Source organism: Sorex araneus, chromosome 4 (assembly GCF_027595985.1).
Source record: "Sorex araneus isolate mSorAra2 chromosome 4, mSorAra2.pri, whole genome shotgun sequence".
In the NCBI taxonomy this organism is placed as follows: Eukaryota; Metazoa; Chordata; class Mammalia; order Eulipotyphla; family Soricidae; genus Sorex; species Sorex araneus.
This window is the reverse complement of record NC_073305.1, coordinates 195,800,991-195,817,663: the sequence shown is the minus strand read 5'-3', so window position 1 is coordinate 195,817,663 and position 16,673 is coordinate 195,800,991. Positions and strand designations below refer to the sequence as shown.

Here is a 16,673-nt window from a genome sequence, read left to right as displayed (position 1 = left end):
CGATAGTACAACGGCCAACCTGGATTCAATCTCCGGCACGACGTAAGTAATTCCTGAATTAGTGGAATTACTAATTGATGGAAAAAGAAAAATCAGCGCCAGGAAACAAAACAAAACAAAGAAAGAAAATACTACCAGTATGGCCAGTGGTATACTAAAGCAGGTAGGGCGTTTGCCTTGCACGTGGCCGACCTGGGTTCGATCCCCGACATCCCATATGGTCCCCTGAGCAATGCCAGGACTAATTCCTGAGTGCACAGCCAGGAGGTAACCCCTGAGTATCGCCAAGTGTGACCCAAAAGCAAAATAATAAATAAATTAAATTGTTTATTTTTATTTATTTATTTATTTATTTATTTTGCTTTTTGGGTCACACCCAGCGATGCTCAGGGGTCACTCCTGGCTTTGCACTCAGGAATTACTCCTGGCGGTGCTTGGGGGACCATATGGGATGCCGGGGATTGAACCCGGGTTGGCCGCGTCCAAGGCAAATGCCCTACCCACTGTGCTATTGCTCCGGCCCCTAAATTAAATTTTTTAAAAACCCAAACAACTACTACCAGCAACCTTTGCTGACGTAGCTTGGCATACTGTTGGTTGCTAAATGCTGTGAGGGGGCGACAGGGCTGGCCTGGCCACTGGGGAGGGAGTGGGTTGGTTCTCAGGATCCTTCCAAAACCTCAGACTGCAGGAAAGTCAGAGGCTCGGCTTCTGGGTTGGGGGGGGGGGGGGTAAAAGGGCTTAAGCAAGGAAGAGGAGGGAGGGTGGGGACGTAGATGGAAAAAGAAAAATCACAAACTTGAGTAGATGGAAGGAAGGAAAAGATGGAGAAACACCAGGGGAGGGAATTAGGGAATGTGATCTGCAAATCCTCGTCTCGCCCTGCTCAGTGGAGCCTGGAAATTTGTGTGCTTTGGAGACAGAGGGGGCATGCGGCAGGGGGTGAGTGAAGAAGGCAGGTGAGGGAAAGGAAGGAGGCAAAGGTAGGCACCAGTATCCTAAGTGTCTTGTCCACTGTCTGGCCGTGTGCAGAAGCCTCGGAGAGGGGTCCGTGCATTTGGCCGTGCGCATTCTGATGCTCCCCATAAAGAAACAGCCAGACTTTCAAGCAGGCCAAATCAAGGGGCTCCTCTTGCACGGGCTGTCCGTTCAGTGCAGTCCTGAATGGCCTCCTAGGACCAGCCTCCACCCCTCATCCCAGCCACATCCGCCCGCCCCGAAGCCTTTGCGTGGCTGATCTCTGCTCTTCCCTATGCTCTTCTGCCTGCCTTCCACATCGCCCCAGTTGGGCCAGAGCATAGTACAACAGGAAAGGCTTGCATGCATCTAACATGGATTTGATCCCTAGCACCCCGATATGGTCCCCAGAGCACCACCAGGAGTGACCCCTGAGTGCAGAGCCTGGAGTGCGCCCTGGGCACCACCTCTGGGCGTGGCCACAATACAGAGCAAACTGCTGCTCAAATTAACTCGAGATCTGCCCTGACCTCTCTAATTTTACGTTTTTTTCTTTCAGAGCCATCTCTGGTGGTGCTTGGCAGTTCCTCTCAGGGCTCAGAGGGTGCGCCTGTGTTTAGCAGCAGGGATATGCCAGGGATTAAATTTGGGCTTCTTGCATGGAAAGCCTGCACTCCTGTTGAGCTGTCTCTGCCTGACTTCCCTGTTTAAAACTGAGCATCGGGGCTGGAGTGATAGCACAGCGGGTAGGGCGTTTGCCTTGCTCGCGGCCGGCCCGGGTTCAATTCCCAGCATCTCATATGGCCCCGAGCACCGCCAGGAGTAATTCCTGAGTGCATGAGCCAGGAGTAACCCCTGTGCATCGCCAGGTGTGACCCAAAAAGCAAAAAAATAAATAAATAAAAATTTAAAAAATAATAATAAAAATAAAACTAAGCATCCCTCTTAATGGCCATGATCCCAGAGACTCAGAAACAAATCTCGGAACCCAGCGGCTTTTGGCAGAAATCCCTCCAGATTTAATTACTAAAATTTCAAAAATCCAAAATCGCGTGGCCGCTACTGAGGTCACACAACATCATACGTTATTCATAATCAGCAGTAGAAAACAAACTGTCTAATGTCTTTTTGGCAGATCTGAGTGTTGGGGTAAAATCTCAAATAATAATGGTGGGTCTAGTGTTGAAATATTGAATGTAATCAAAGTAGAGAGATAGTAAAGTGGAAATTATCTGCCACACAGGTAGGGGGAGGGTGTGGGATGGGAGGGATACTGGGGTTTTTGGTGGTGGAAAATGTGCACTGGTGAAGGGACGGGTGTTTCATCATTGTATGACTGAGACTTAAACCTGAAAACTTTGTAACTGTTCTCACGGTGATTCAATAAATTAATTTATATTTAAAAAAAGGTTAAAAAAAATTGAGCATCCCTTTGATCTGGAGCGAGAGGACAGTGGGAAGGGCACAAGGCCGACTGGGGTTTGCTTCCCAGCATGCCTGTAATTCCCCAAGCACAGGAATAAGTGGTGTGAGTTCGGAGCCAGGAGTAAACCCTGAGCATCACCAGCTGTGGCTCGAAAATCAGGAAGAAAAAACCCAAAAAACTGAGCACCCTCATCCCAGCACATCAAAACCCTCACTTGGCAAGTTTTGGTTCCCTTTTGGTTTGGGGGCCACACCCAGTGGAGCTCAGAGCGTGCTTCTGGCTCTGCACTTATAGATGGGTACTGGGAGCCCAGATGAGGTGCTGGCATCCAACCTGGCATCCAACCTCGCTTGGATGAGCGTGAGGCAAATGCCCTACAGGTACTATGGCTCCAGCCCTCACTTGGTTAGTGTTTTTGTTTTTGTTTTTGCTTTTTTGGTCACATCCATCAATGCTCAGGGGTTACTCCTGGCTCTGCACTCAGGAATTATTCCTGGCAGTGCTCAGGGGACCATATGTATGATGCTGGGGATCGAACCCCGGCCGGCCACGTGCAAGGCAAATACCCTACCTGCTGTGCTATAGCTCCAGCCCCCTTGGTTAGTTTTATGTCTCCCTTAGAGGAAGGCTTAGTCGTGACACTAGGACCTACTTCATTACTGTCTCAGGTACCGTCTCCTTCCCTCTGTCCCTCCTACAGTCAGGGGGACCCCTTGGAAGTCTGTGGGATGGTCGCGGGGAGGCTGTGGGTGCTCAGTATTCACTGATGAATGCCAGAACGGGTGAAGGCCAGATGGTAGGGGCCGGCCTGAGGGCGGGGTCTGTGGGGGGGCGGTGGGAACACCTGGCAGAGGAGTCTACTTTCTGCCTTAGGGCTGGGTCGTATGGAGGTTTGGGGTCGCTGGGGTCCATCCCAAATTGTCACGAGGCACAGCCAGTCAACATCTGATAGCCCCGGCGAGGCCACTAGAGAAACCCAGAAAGGATGCCAAGGGGAAAATAACCTCCCAAGAAGAGCTGCTTTCCTTACCGCCGGGTTTGGAAAAGTCATCCTCGGGCCCCACATTCGGCATCCCCGACGACCCTTTCTTCTGGACCCACTTGGCCCCCGAGACTGTGGAGATCCAGCTCCAGCCGCAGAAGTCATTCAGCGTGTCGAAGCTGCAGAGCTGTAACTCGCAGACTGGGAGCGGATGACGGGGTGTGGGATTCGGCCCTTTTGGGAGGTTGGGCTTGAGCCCGTCTGAGTTCTGCCCCCTAGTGGCTGCGCGTGGTAACACGCGTCATGAACCCACCCAAGCCTTGGTTTCAGCCTGTGAAGTGCGGCAGAGACAAGGGGGAGGGCAGACACGTCGAGTTGGGGTGCCAGGCTCACAGAGTGTAAGTTCCTTTCACCCTCCAGTTTCTGGAATACCCTCCCTTGAGTTTGCTCCCCCGGAATCTCCAGTGTCAGTTGGGCAGGTAAGGGACCAGCCGGGCATGCCCAGAATCGAGGGTCCCCCACCCAACACGGGACTTGATGGGGACATCGGGGCAGCCCTAAAGGAACCCGAAAGAGGATGGGGTTGTTGATGGGGTGCAGAGGTGAAGGGGCTAGTAGCTCCGACTCTGGGAGACTTCGGATTAGGCTGCCAACAGCGCAGGTGAGCAGGGGTACAGGGCCGGGGGGCTCACCCTGATTGCAGGAGCCCCGATGGAGAGAGATGGAGTCCAGGGCGATGTCCAGGTAAGACGTGCTGCCGAGCATACCTTCAAACACCAGCTGTGGAGGAGGCAGTGGCCACCCCACGTTCCCTGAGCACCTCCGCCTGATGCTCCCCGTTTCCTGACTCCGGACAGACAGCCCAGCCTGCTCCCCACCACAGCCCCCCTTGCTCCCAGTCGGCCCTGCACCCCACGGCCCCCATTGTGGGCCTCACCCGCCGGGGCAGGCTGAGGTTAGAAGCGGTCAGGTTGAACTCAACAGCTGGCACCGAGACGGTGGTGGGGGTCCAGGAGGGGCTCTGCGAGTTGAGATGCTTCCAGAGGGTGTTGGGGTGCTGGTTCTGGTCCCGCCCTCTGGCCTGCAGCAGCAGCAGCCTCAGCTGGGCACCCCAGGACAGCCCAAATAGGCGGTAGACAAAGTGCAGGCACAGGGGCCCTTGTTCCCAGATCGGGGGGCTGCGCAGGCGGGCGACCCCTCGCCGAGGGAAGGTGCTGGAGAGCATGTGCAAGTAGTAGCCATCTGGGGGGGCAGGAGCCTGGTTGGTGAGGCCGGGCCTGCCCTCCCCTTCCTAGCTGCCCTCACGCCCACCTGCCCGCCCCCCCCCCCGCTGCCTGCTCCCCGCTGCCTGCCACCCCTGCTCCCCCAACACCTGCAAGCCCTCCACCACCTGCCCTCCCAGCTGCCCCGATGCCCACATGCCTCCACATGCAAAGCTCCTTCCCCCAGGCCCAGCCCCCATGCAGCCTGCGCCCTCCCGGCTGCCTCCACATCCACTTGCCTCGCCCCGCTGGCCCTGGCTGCAGTGCTCTCTAAACCCTAGGCTCTCTCACCTCCACTCGGGTACCCCCCAGGGGGCCCAATGTCGCTCCTGGGGAATGACATCTTGTCTCGGGTCCAGTCCCCGTCATCCCTGGACCCCTGGGACCAGCCACACAGGGGTTTGATGTCATCCTCAAAGTCACACTGGGTGATGATGGCTGCAGGGAATTGGGGGGTGAGGCCAGATGGGGAGCCCCACAGAACCCTGCGCGTGGCCCCCGGGATGGGCGGGGAGCTGGGACTTGGAGGGAAGGTTGGAGAGAAGAGTCATCTCCGGGGAGGAATTGAGGGGGCTTGGACAGGGCTTGCAGGCGGAAGTGGGGGCGGCTGGGCCCAGGGTGTGTGCCCGGGGCATGTTCTGCATTTGGAGGGGGCTCCTCCCGCAGGCCAAGGGCGGCCCTTCACAGCCTTTTGGGACTATAGCGGTGGCATGAGGGACTGAGGTGCCCCGGGTTTGTGCCAAGCACCGCAGGGCACCCCAGCACCCTGTGGGGAGCTCTGGGCCCCCCGACATGGTTGGGAGGCCCTGGAAACCAGAATAAAGCACACACAGTGTACCCTGGGGATAGAGAGGGTCTGAGGGACACTAATGGGAGGAAGACCGGGCGCCCCAGGGGGCGAGAGGGCCTAAGGGGTCCCCGGGGAGGAGGGCCCGAAGTCCTGGGGCCTCCCACTCACTGCTGCCATTCGGGATCAGAGCCTCCAGCTTCTGGTCCGGAGGTTTCTCCTTCCTGGTTGTTGAGCCCCAGAAAGGAAACGAGACATTTGCCCCCTGGTTCCTGTCGCAGAGATCCATGGCCACCCTAGCCCTCATACAAACATAGGGTCCCCCTCCCAGCTCCCCAAGGCCATGTCCTCTCGGGCTCAGGTGCTGCCCCCGAGGAGGAGGTGCAGGGAAAAGTACATGGAGCAAGGCCAGACCCCGCCACAGGCTCCCGGACCCCAAACTTCCCATTCCTGGATGCCTCCCTGCCGTGTCCCTTCTGTGCCCTGGATCTGACCAGAGTCCATCCTGTATTCTATTGTTTTTATTTTTTGGGTCATACCCGGAGATGCTCAGAAGTTACTTCTGGCTCTGTGCTCTGGAATTACTCCTGGTGCGCTAGGGGACCGAGTGGGAAGCCGGGGATCGAACCCGGGTCAGCCACATGCAAGGCATGTGATCTCCACGCCGGACTATCGGCCCCTGAGTTTGTCCTTCGCTTGAGGATTTGCTTCCCCTTTACCCATCAGCCCCGTCTCCCCAGCGCTGCACCCCTTTCCCTCCTGCCTCTCTGCCCAGCATGCTCCCAGGGGCCCCCATTTCTCTCCCTCCTCCTTGTCCCATCCTGCCTTTCCACCCCATGGCAGGAGCCTTCACCCCTGACCTGCCCCCACCCCCCGCACATGCCCCAGTGCCCAGCTTACAGGATGGGGGCAGGCATGTGGCCCTGGGCGCAGGCAGCCCCCACCAGCAGTGCCAGTGTCCAGATGGGGGGGGCCATATGGGAGCTCACAGGCAGCTGGCAGGGGCACGGGGGCAGCAGCGCAAGGAGCCCTGGCCTCTTTAGACACCCTCGAGCCGCCGGACCTGGCACCCTTCCCAGGAGGCCATGAGAGAGGCACAGTCAGAGGGCAGGAGTCACTCTGTGGCACGAGCACCAGCAGGCCTGAAGGTCAGAACCGGGAGGAGCGTTAGCAGGAGAAACCCAGAGAACGCCGGGAAGAAGGTGCGCGAGGCACGGAAAGAGGAGGCGAGGGGATCCGGGGGTCCCCCCAAAGCTCCCTTCCACCCCACAGAAGGCCAGGACGTGAGCTGAAAGCGCTTCAGAGACAGCCCAGACCCCACAGCTCCGGCCCCTGCCCAGCGGGGGCTGGCAGGAGCCCCTGGAAGGCATGCCTGGGAATCTCAGAGCACCGAGAGCAGAATCCCGAGCGCTTGGACACAGAAATGCAGGGTCGCATCCTGAGAATCAGGCGGCTGAGTAGCCACGGCCTTCCCGATAGCAACCCGCATTCTAACGGCAGCAACGGAACCCGTGGGATTCCAACGGAAAACCCGCTTCAGACTTAAGATTCTGTCGTTGGCAACAGTGGCAGAGGCGGCCAACTGGCAGCCTAGGAGCTGCAGGACTGGAAAGTGGACGGGCCAGGCCTGGAAGGAACAAAGCAGGAGTCCCCTTGTCTCCAGCAGAGGTTGGCCCCGGCAGCTCAAGGTGCCAACTGTGGCGGGAGCTGGGGGGAAAGGGCAGCGGGGAGGGCGCTTGCCTTGTACACAGCAGACCCGGGTTCAATCCCAGCATCCCATTGGCCCCCTGAGCCTGCCAGGAGTGATCCCTGAGCACAGAAGCAGGAGGAAACCCTGAGCACTGCTGGGTGTGCCCCCGCCCAAAAAAGAATCACACGGATCAGGAGGACCTGGGTGTCCTGCTTGGAAGCAACCTCCCCCCCATAGTAATGGCAGAGTTGTTTCCAATAGGGAAGGAAGAGATGAACTTCATGCTCACCTGTAAGATTGAATCACAGTATAGAAAGAGAGTTCAAGTGAAGAAATATGCAGATATCCAAAAAGGAGCCGGGGCTGAAGTGATAGCACAGTGGGTAGGACGTTTGCCTTGCACGTGGCCGACCCAGGTTCGATTCCCAGCAACCTATATGGTCCCCTGAGCACCGCCTGGAGTAATTCCTGAGTGCAAAGCCTGGAGGTAACCCCTGTGCATTGCCAGGTGTGACCCAAAGAGAGAGAGAGAAAAAAAAAAAGGAGCCAGAGCAAGTACAGCAGGCAGGGCATTGGCCCTGCATGCAGCAGACCCGGGTTCGATCCCCAGCATCCCGTATGGTCCCCAGAGCACCGGCAGCAGGAGTTAATTACTGAGTGCAGAGTCAGGACTGAGCACTGCTGAATGTGGCCCCCAAACGAATAGACAACACCCAAGGGGGGTTGTCCCCCACCCTCAGGGCTGCACTACGCCAGGTGGTGCTGATGGGAACCGTCCACATTGCTGGGATTTGAAACAGGGTCCCATGGGCAGCCAGCGTCTTAACCTTTGTAACCTCTCTCTGGCCCTGCCACCTTGACCACAGCCCTTCCCACCACGAGCTCTCTCTCCCCTCTCTTCCCACTGCAGGTGGGCAAAGAAGGGGCACCCTGGACAGTGGTGGACACGTCGAAGGCAGGACTGCCCAACGATTATGTAACCGCTGACTCAGAGCCCAGCTCAGCTGGCTCTGGGCCCAGTGGGAAATCAGAAACGCCGGCATAGCCACTCACCTGGCCCAGCTTCAGGGCCCTTTCCTCGCCATGGGGACAGGACACGGTCCCCTCCCTCCCTGTGGGGTGGGGTGGGGTGGAGAAGCAAGTCTGTCAGGTGGCAGCCGAAGATGCTGGGGGCCAAACGCAGGGACCGCAGCTCAGAAGAGAGTTCCCAGGGCAGAGGCTGGGGACACAGCCCAGCGGGAAGGCGCTTCCCTTGCACGGGCCAACTCCAGTTCGATCCCCCAAACCCACCTGTGCTCCCCGAGCACACCAGAAGTGAATCCCTGGGGCTGGAGCAATAGCACAGTGGGTAGGGCGTTTGCCTTGCACGCGGCCGACCCGGGTTCGATTCCCAGCATCCCATATGGTCCACTGAGCACCGCCAGGAGTAATTCCTGAGTGCAAAGCCAGGAGGTAACCCCTGTGCATTGCCGATGCGACCCCAAAAAAAAAAAGCAAAAACAAGTGAGTCCCTGAGCACAGAGCCAGGAGTACCCGCTCCTCATTCACCAAAAAAAGAAAAAGAGGGGGAGGGGGAGGCATACTGTGATTCTTGGTGGTGGAATATGGGCACTGGTGAAGGGATGGGTGTTCGAGCATTGTATAACTGAGACTTAAACCTGAAAGCTTTGTAACTTTCCACATGGTGATTCAATAAAAGAATAAATTAATAATAAAAAAAAGAAAAGGAAAGGAAAAAGAGGGACTGGAGCAATAGTCAAGGTGTTTTTCTTACAAGTGGCTGACCTGGATTCAAACCCCACCACCACACTCAGGATTTGAATCCTGAGCACCACCAGGGGTTGCTGCTGAGCACAGAGCCAGGATTAGTGCTGGAGCACTGCCAGGTGGAGCCTCAAACTTTATCCCCCCCCTTAAAAAAAAAAAGAAAAAGGGCCGGAGTGATAGTACAGTGCAGAGGGTGTTTGCCTTGCATCTGGCTGACCTAGATTCAATTCCTGGCACCCGATATTGTCCCCAGAGCACACTAGGAGTGATCCTTGAGTGCAAAGCCAGGAGTAAGCCCTGAGCACAGCAGGGTGGGGCCCAAAAACCAGAAAGGAAAAAGAAAATCACTGAGGGGCTAGATGACAGTACAGCGGGGAGGGCATTTGCCTTGCACACAACTAACTCAGGTTCAATTCTCAGCAATCATATAGTTCCCCAAGCACCATCAGGAGTAACTCCTGAGTGCAGAGCCAGGAGCAGCCCCTGAACACTGCCGGGTGTGGCCTCCCCACAAACCATAAAAAGAGAAGGGAAGAAAAAATTCACTGAAACTGTTGGCCCCCTTGGAAGGTTCTGTGCAGTCGGCATCTCGTCACAGGCCTCTGGTTCTCACCAGCTCCTTCCCGCTCTCCTGTGGATCAGCCACAGATGGAGCACCCCTGAGCCCCCTTGGACTACCTGCTCAGGGTCCCACACCATCATTCAAGTTTCCTACTGTTAGTCCCAGAACAGCACCATCACGTCTCACTAAATGTGGAATCAATGAACTGTTTCCTTTCCGGTGGAGGTGGGGGATGTCACACCCAGTGGTGCTCAGGGATTACTCCTGGCTCTGTGTTCAGGAATCCCTCCTGGTGGGGCTCAGAGGACCCCATGGGTGCCGGGGATCAAACTCGGGTCAACCGCTTGCAAGGCAAGCACCTCACCAGCTGTGTTGTCTCTCCAGCCTCCTGAACTATGCTTTTCATCTCCCCAGTATACCAGCCACCATGCCTGGCAGGCTGGAGCAGGTAGGGAGTTTGCCTTGCATGCGGCCGACCTGGGTTCGACTCCTCCGCCCCTCTCATAGAGCCCAGCAAGCTACCTAGAGTATCTCACCCGCATGGCAGAGCCTGGCAAGCTCCTGTGTTGTATTCGATATGCCAAAAATAGTAACAACAAGTCTCACAATGGAGATGTTACTGGTGCCCGCTCGAGCAAATCAATGAGCAATGGGATGACAGTGATACAGTGCTACCATGCCTGGCGCCGTATTCCTGGCACAGGCTCGAGTTCAGCACAGGATGCTCTGCATTTCCTCAGCTGCTTTCAGACCCCTCGCCACAGGGATCTGGAACTACAGGAGCCTGAGTGAGATTTGAACCCTGTTCTCACCAGGGTAGCACCTGATGGCGTGGGTTCTTCCAGGCCCCATAACTCTGTGTGTGGGGGGAGGAGTCTTAGGAATGGGGGTGTGTGTTTGGTGCCGGGAATGGACCCCAGACATCACTAATTCGCTCACGCAAGGCAATGCTCTACTGCTAAGCTACTGCTCCAGCCTAATTTGGGGGAGGGGAAGGCAGTGCCTGGGGAAGGTGCTCTGTGCTCAGGGCCCCCTGTTGGTGATGCTCAGGAGACAATACGTGGTGTCAGGATTTGAACCAGAGTTACAGCCACATTCTAGGCAAAACATGTTCTAGGGGCTGGAGCAATAGCACAGCGGTTAGGGCATTTGCCTTGCACACGGCCGACCCGGGTTTGATTCCCAGCACCCCATATGGTCCCCTGAGCACCACCAGGAGTAATTCCTAAGTGCATGAGCCAGGAGTAACCTCTGTGCATCGCCCGGTGTGACCCAAAAAGAAAAGAAAGAAAAAAAGCATGTTCTACACTTGAACCTCTGTGCTCTCTGGTAAGGTGTGTGGAAGAAAGTTGGGAAGTAATAATGCTGAATCTTGGTGTGTGTGTGGGGGGGTGGAGAAGCCAGGTACTGGGCCAGCAAATCAGGTTAAGTGAAGGGGTTTGGGGTTACAACGCCTCGATCAGATCCTCCATCACCTAGTACGGTGATCCCTCGGGCTTCAGCACATGCATTTCCACCTGTTTTTCTCAACTCCACCTGAAAGTTTTTTCTTTACTGAGTCACAGCGGCGCATCTCCATGGAAACGGGAGGGCACCTGCCCCAGCCTCTGTGCCAGCGCGCACCTGAGTAGGGCAGGTCAGTCCCCGGCCCTGGCTATTCGGCTGACACTTCCCTGGAAGACCTGCAGGGGGCACTCTCTCCCCAGAGCCCCACCGCCCTGGGTGGATTTCTCCCGCTGGACCAGCTCCGCCCACTGTGGCTTCACCCCTACCCCCATCCCACACAGAAGTCCTCCAGCCCGTCCCTAGATCTGCCTCGGGTTACAAACTCCCCTCTCCCTTCCACACCTCTGTTGGAGGTGGAGGCTGGCTTCTCCCGCGAGAAGCGTAAGGACTGACCGCCATCTGGGAAACAAGGGGGTACCTGGGGTGGGTCCCCAGACAGTGCTCAGAGTCAAGGGTAAGGAAAGAAGTTGGGTCCTGGCGGAGGCTGGTTTCTCCTACAGCCCCCCACCCCTCGCCCCATGCCACGGGCTGCAGGAGCAGAGACTCTGAAGAAGAGCTCAGCTGAAGAGAGAAGGGGTGAGGATGCGGGGAGCCGGGGGCCCGTGTTGCCTTCATCCATTCCACAGGAAATGCCGTGGATGGGCTGGGGAGACAGTACAGTGGGGAAGGTCTGGCCCTGCACACAGCCAGGCTGGATTCCATACCAGCAACATTTGTTCCCCGAGCACTGAGCCAGAAATAGCCCTTGAGCACCGCCGGTTATGGGTCAACTTCCCCATTGCTGGCCCAGTCGAGAAACACAGTAAGAGGCCAGAGCGATAGTCCAGCTGGGAGGGTGTTTGCCTTGCACTCTGCCGACCTGGGTTTGACCCCTGGCATCCCATATGGGTCTCTAGTCATGCCAGGAGTAATTCCTGAATGTAGAGCCAGGAGTCAGGCCACCCCTGAGCACTGCCAGGTGTGGCCCTCAAACCAAACCAAACAAGTAAATAAATAAGTACCAAAGTAAGAGCAATGACAGCCTCCACACTGCACTGGATCTAGATCATGTAAGTGACACTGGGCCCCGAAGGCTGCTGGCTACATGTCCCTCCCCCCGCCTCAACCCCCTGTGCGTACACACACACACACACACACACACACACACACACACATGCTGCCTTCTGCCTCTTCTGTGGCTTTCTGGCTGAGGTGCCCAATTGGGAAGGAAGTCAGCTGTATGTCTGCCCTGGGTGACAGAGGGGGGGTGATCCAGGAATGAGCATTTTGGGAAAGCTCTTGGAGAAGAGGGAGGAAATAAGAGATACCCCATGGCCCGACTTGGTCACAACCTCCCGCCCCTGCCCCTTGCCCCCTGCCCCCTGCCCCCAGCCCTTGTCTTAGGCTTCTACTTCCTGGGTTCCTGCGAGGTAGGTTTGAATGAGTTGGCAGCTGCCTCCCGAAGCACAGCCTTGAATGGAGCCCGGGATCGACCAGCGTGGGCAGAGCCTGTGGCCTCAGGCCCGGCGGGGTCAGTAGGTCAGCCAGGCCCTGCGAGGCAGCACGTAGGGCCCAGCCCCCGCCACCTCTGGCTTCCCAGACCTGCAGTGGCCTTCCTGGACAGGGCAGAACCCGGAAAGCAGGGGGCTTCGGGACAACAGAAGAACCAGGAGGCGTGGTGTGGATTCAGTTCTTGCCGGTGAGATTGGAAAAATACATAAACCTTGGACCCCACGGCGGCCAGGCGCCAGCCCTGTGCCTTCGTGCCTCCCACCACCCTCACAGTCCGGGGGGGCGGGGGGGCTCTTGTCGGCCTCGGAGCGGGTCCCCACGAGTGCAGGAGAGGTCATGGCTTGCCACCCAAGTTTTCCAGTGCACCCTGTCGCGCTCTGCTTGGTCAGTCCGCGGAAGCCCATCCGGTCCAAGGTGACGGCCTCTGGGGTGCCAGAGCAGCAACCAGGCTTTGGCGGCGCCCCAGCACGGCGGCCTGGCTCTCTGGATGTATCCGGTGGCATCCTGAGGTCGGACTGGAGCTCTGGGCTGTTCCTCTGGCCCCTGAGATGTCCCCACTGGCCCTGGAGTGTCCATAGGACAGGCTGGTGCTGAGCTGAAGCCCCTCGGCGGGGGTCGGGAGTGGTGAGGCGGGAGGCGTGGGCACAGGCAGGGGTGATGCGCGAGGTGGTGGACGTGCCCGGGACAGGAGCGCGGGTCACCTGTCCACTCTCCTGCAGGCCTCCCCGACGTATAGTTTCAGCTTGCCCCGGAGGAAATTGGAGTAGACGCGGAAGAGCTTGCACAGGGAATCCACCGTGAAGGTCCGGAGTGGCGCGGGGGAGGCCGCGGGAGGGGGCCTGGCTTCCTTCTGCCGGAGAGAGCTGGTTGGGAGAAGCGTCCGGGGCAGAACAGAGGGGCCCGGGACCACGCGGAAGGGACGGCAACACTCACCTCCGCGCCCAGCAGCCGCAATAGGGAGGTGAGGCTGCGCAGGCCACTGATGGCTCTGTCCAGGTGCAGCTGGAGGGCTCCCGGCACCTCCGTCGAGTTGGCCAGCAGGGCCTGGCCCTGGAGGATGGCATCTGACAGCAGGGCCAGGCCTTGCCACACTTCCACGGCCTGGTGTTCCACCTGAGGGGGCAGAGACTTGGAGTGAGCCCGAGGGGTGCAGCAGACACGCTCTCCTCTGTGGAATGAATGAAGGAGGCAGCAAACGCCGTCCAAGGAAGCTTCTCCCTCTCCCCTCTCTCTCTCCCTCTATTCTCTCTCCCTTTCTCTTTTCTCTTTCTCCCCCTTTCCCTCTCTTTTCTCTTTCTCCCTCTCTTTCCCTCTCCCCACCTATCTCTTCTCTCTCTCCCTCTCCTCCCCTCTCTTCTCTCTCTCCCTCTCTCTTCTCTCTTCTCTCCCTCTCTCCCCCTCTCTCTCCACCCCCCCCCCATCAGTTTCCCTAAAGGGAAGAAGGAAAGGAACCCACCTCCATCTTTTTCCAGGCGTGGAAGTTAACCTTGGTATCCGGGACGGTGAAATTCTCGCTGAGGCCGCAGCTTTCACCAAAGCTCATCTGCAAAGCCCAAAGGGTTTGTGGGTGGTCCCGCCAGCGGCCGGCCCTGCCCACGGCCCTCAGGACCCTCCCCCCACTCCCACCCCCCACCCTGTCCCGAGCTGCGATTCCAAAAGCGAGCATCGCCGACCCTAGGGGGCGCCGCAACCACCGGCGGGGCCGGTGCAGCGGGCCGGGGGCGCCTCGGTCTCCTTCAAGCGGTAGATTGCGGGGGCTGCTGCGTGACGTCGGGAATGAGGGTGCTGGGCCAAATCAGTCTGGGGTCTTCCTTGGCTCCCGGGGCTACCGGCTCTATTAGGTTACTTTTTAGGGGGGTTGTGTTTTTCGAGGGGGTCACACCCAGGGGCACTGGGGGCTACTCCTGGCTCTGTGCTTGGGGGTCACCCCGCGTGGTGGCTGGGATCCAACCGACCCGCCACGTGCGAGGCAGCCTCTCCCTGCCCCCCCCCCGGGGTCTAGTGGGTCTTGATTGCGGGGGCTCTGCCTCCCACCTCCAGCCCTGCACTAAGGGGCGGGAGTGCAGGGTCTCCGGGGAGCCCCTGCTCGGATCCCCGCGAGCGCGCGGCGGAGCGGCCTGGGGAGGGGGCTCACCGTGCCGTTCTCGGCGTCCTTGGCGTCCAGGATGTACCTCTCCAGCACGCGGTTGTCACAGACGAGCCGCGGGACGGCGCCCAGGACGGCGAGGGCCCCCGGCAGCAGCAGCAGCAGGACGGGGCATGCCCGCGAGCGGCGCGACCCTGAGCCTGGGCGGCAGGGAGAGGCCCCGAGGGGTGGGCTCGAGGGGGCGTGCCGGCGCCTCCCCCTCCCCTGCCCCCAGAGTCGCGGCTGACCCCGAGCTCCCCGACGGCCGGCGCCGGCCCGCGCGCGCTTCATTCACCCGGGCGGCGGCGGCGCGCACCCCACCCCCCGCGCCGGCCGCCGGGCCGGGGCCAAACTTCACTCGGGGCCACACGCGTCCCCGCCGGCCCCGACCCGGCTCTGCGCCTGCTCGGCGCCCCCCGGCCGGGCCGGCACGTGGCGGCGGCCCCACCCCCCGGCCCTGCCCGGGTCCGCGGCGGCTCGCGGGTCCTTGAACCCCGGCGGCAGAGCCCCGGCCCAACAGCGCCCCCCGCCGTGAGCACTCACCGTGCGCCCCCATCTCCGCGCCGCGCCGGCTGCTCAGTGTCGGGGGGCTCGGCGGGCCGCGCTGCGGACCCGCATGCCGGGGAGCTCGGGGGCGGCGGGGGGCTCGGCGGCACCCGGGAGCGGGCGAGCAGGCGAGCGGCGGGGGTGCGGCCCCTGGACTGCGGCTCGGGCGGGGGGTCGGGGCTGTTATCAGGCTGTGTGCGTGCGTGGGGGTGGGGGGCGGCGGGGGAGGCTGTGTGCGTGAGGGGTCGCCCGAGGTGCGGGCCAGAGGGGTCAGCGCCGGGGGCAGGACGCCTGGGTCTGCGCTGGCGGCGGGGCGGGAGCGGACGCGGCTCGGTGACCCCGGAGTTCAGGGAGGTGCCGCGGGAATGGCTGGGGCTGGGGCAGGCTGGGGAACCCCCGACCTCCCTTCTGGGCACCGCAGCGGAGCGGCCGGGCTGGCCCGAGAGGGGGCTTGGTGCGGGTGCGCGGGGGGGGCCAGGGGTGCTGCCTTTGCCCCGGTGCCGAGTCTAGGAGTCTAGGGGGAAATTGATGAGAGCGCGCGGAGTTAGGGTCCCCCCTCCTGTCCGGGACCCTGACAGCGGCGCACACACCTCGGTGTGGGAGGCGGGTGCGCAGCGGCGTTGGGGCTTTTGTTTGCTGTTGGCTTCTTTTGACCTGTGAGATCTGCGCGCACTTCTTAGGAACTCGAGAGCTGGAGCCGGGGCCAGTGCCGAGGGCTTAAGGTGCTTGCTTTGCCTGCAGCCAGAAGTGGTTCGAATCCCGGTTCAGCTGGTGCGCCCCCAGTTCTTCCGGGGGTCACTTGGAATAGCCTTTGAGCATCCCGAGTGTGGCCCCGACACCCCCACCCACGAAGAACTCTGAAATAGACTGGCCTCCCCCAACACACAGCAAGGGGGCTAGCCCCGCAGAATAGGGGTGCAACGGTAGCTGGGCTCTCCAGTCCTGGGGTGGGCCCCATCTCTGAGCCTCTGCGCCCTCACCGCTCACACTCTCCATGCTCTCCTGTCGCATGTCTTCAAATACATGGGTCAGATACCCAGACGTGGTGCAAAAGGCTGAAGCACATGTTTTGCATGCTGGAGCCCAGGTTTCAGCCCCAGCATTGCATGATTGCATTGCAGGCGCGGTCTGAGCACCCTGAGCACCGCTGGGAGCCAACCCTGAGCACTGAGTCTGGAGTACCACTAAATCCCAGAGCACCATCAGGTGTGGTCCCTCTAACCAAGCCATGGAAAAAACAGGACAGCCCTCCCCATCGGAAGGCTTCCATCTTCCTTCCCACCTTGCTCCCCTGATACCAGATACTTCCTGCCTACAGGGCCTTGGAGCAAGACCCTACACCACACCCCCGTACAGCGCGAGAGATCTCTCGCCTCCTGCAGTCTGCAGCTTCTAGATTACACAGGCAGTCTGGGCTGTGAGAGTTTGGGAGACGGAAAGGTCACTTCTCACCGGGAGAATCCAGGAGGGCTCAAGAGAGGAGGGGACACAGGTCGCTGGGCTTTGGAGACCATTTGAGCGGGGCAAGGTAGATGTAGTACTGCAAGTGGGTGTGGGGGTTGGGAGCAGGGT

The 16,673-nt window shown here is 59.5% G+C and overlaps 1 protein-coding gene across 1 annotated transcript; it reads right to left on the bottom strand.

Moving 5' to 3' along the window:
- Positions 1–13,127: 13,127 nt before the first annotated feature.
- On the bottom strand, positions 13,128–15,111 carry EPO (erythropoietin). Its single transcript, XM_055136782.1, has 5 exons — positions 15,099–15,111; positions 14,565–14,716; positions 13,887–13,973; positions 13,364–13,543; positions 13,128–13,280 (listed from the first exon to the last, which is right to left on the bottom strand). Exons 1-5 carry the CDS (start codon positions 15,109–15,111, stop codon positions 13,128–13,130), a joined length of 585 nt encoding a protein of 194 aa, XP_054992757.1.
- Between the last annotated feature and the right edge of the window lie 1,562 nt (positions 15,112–16,673).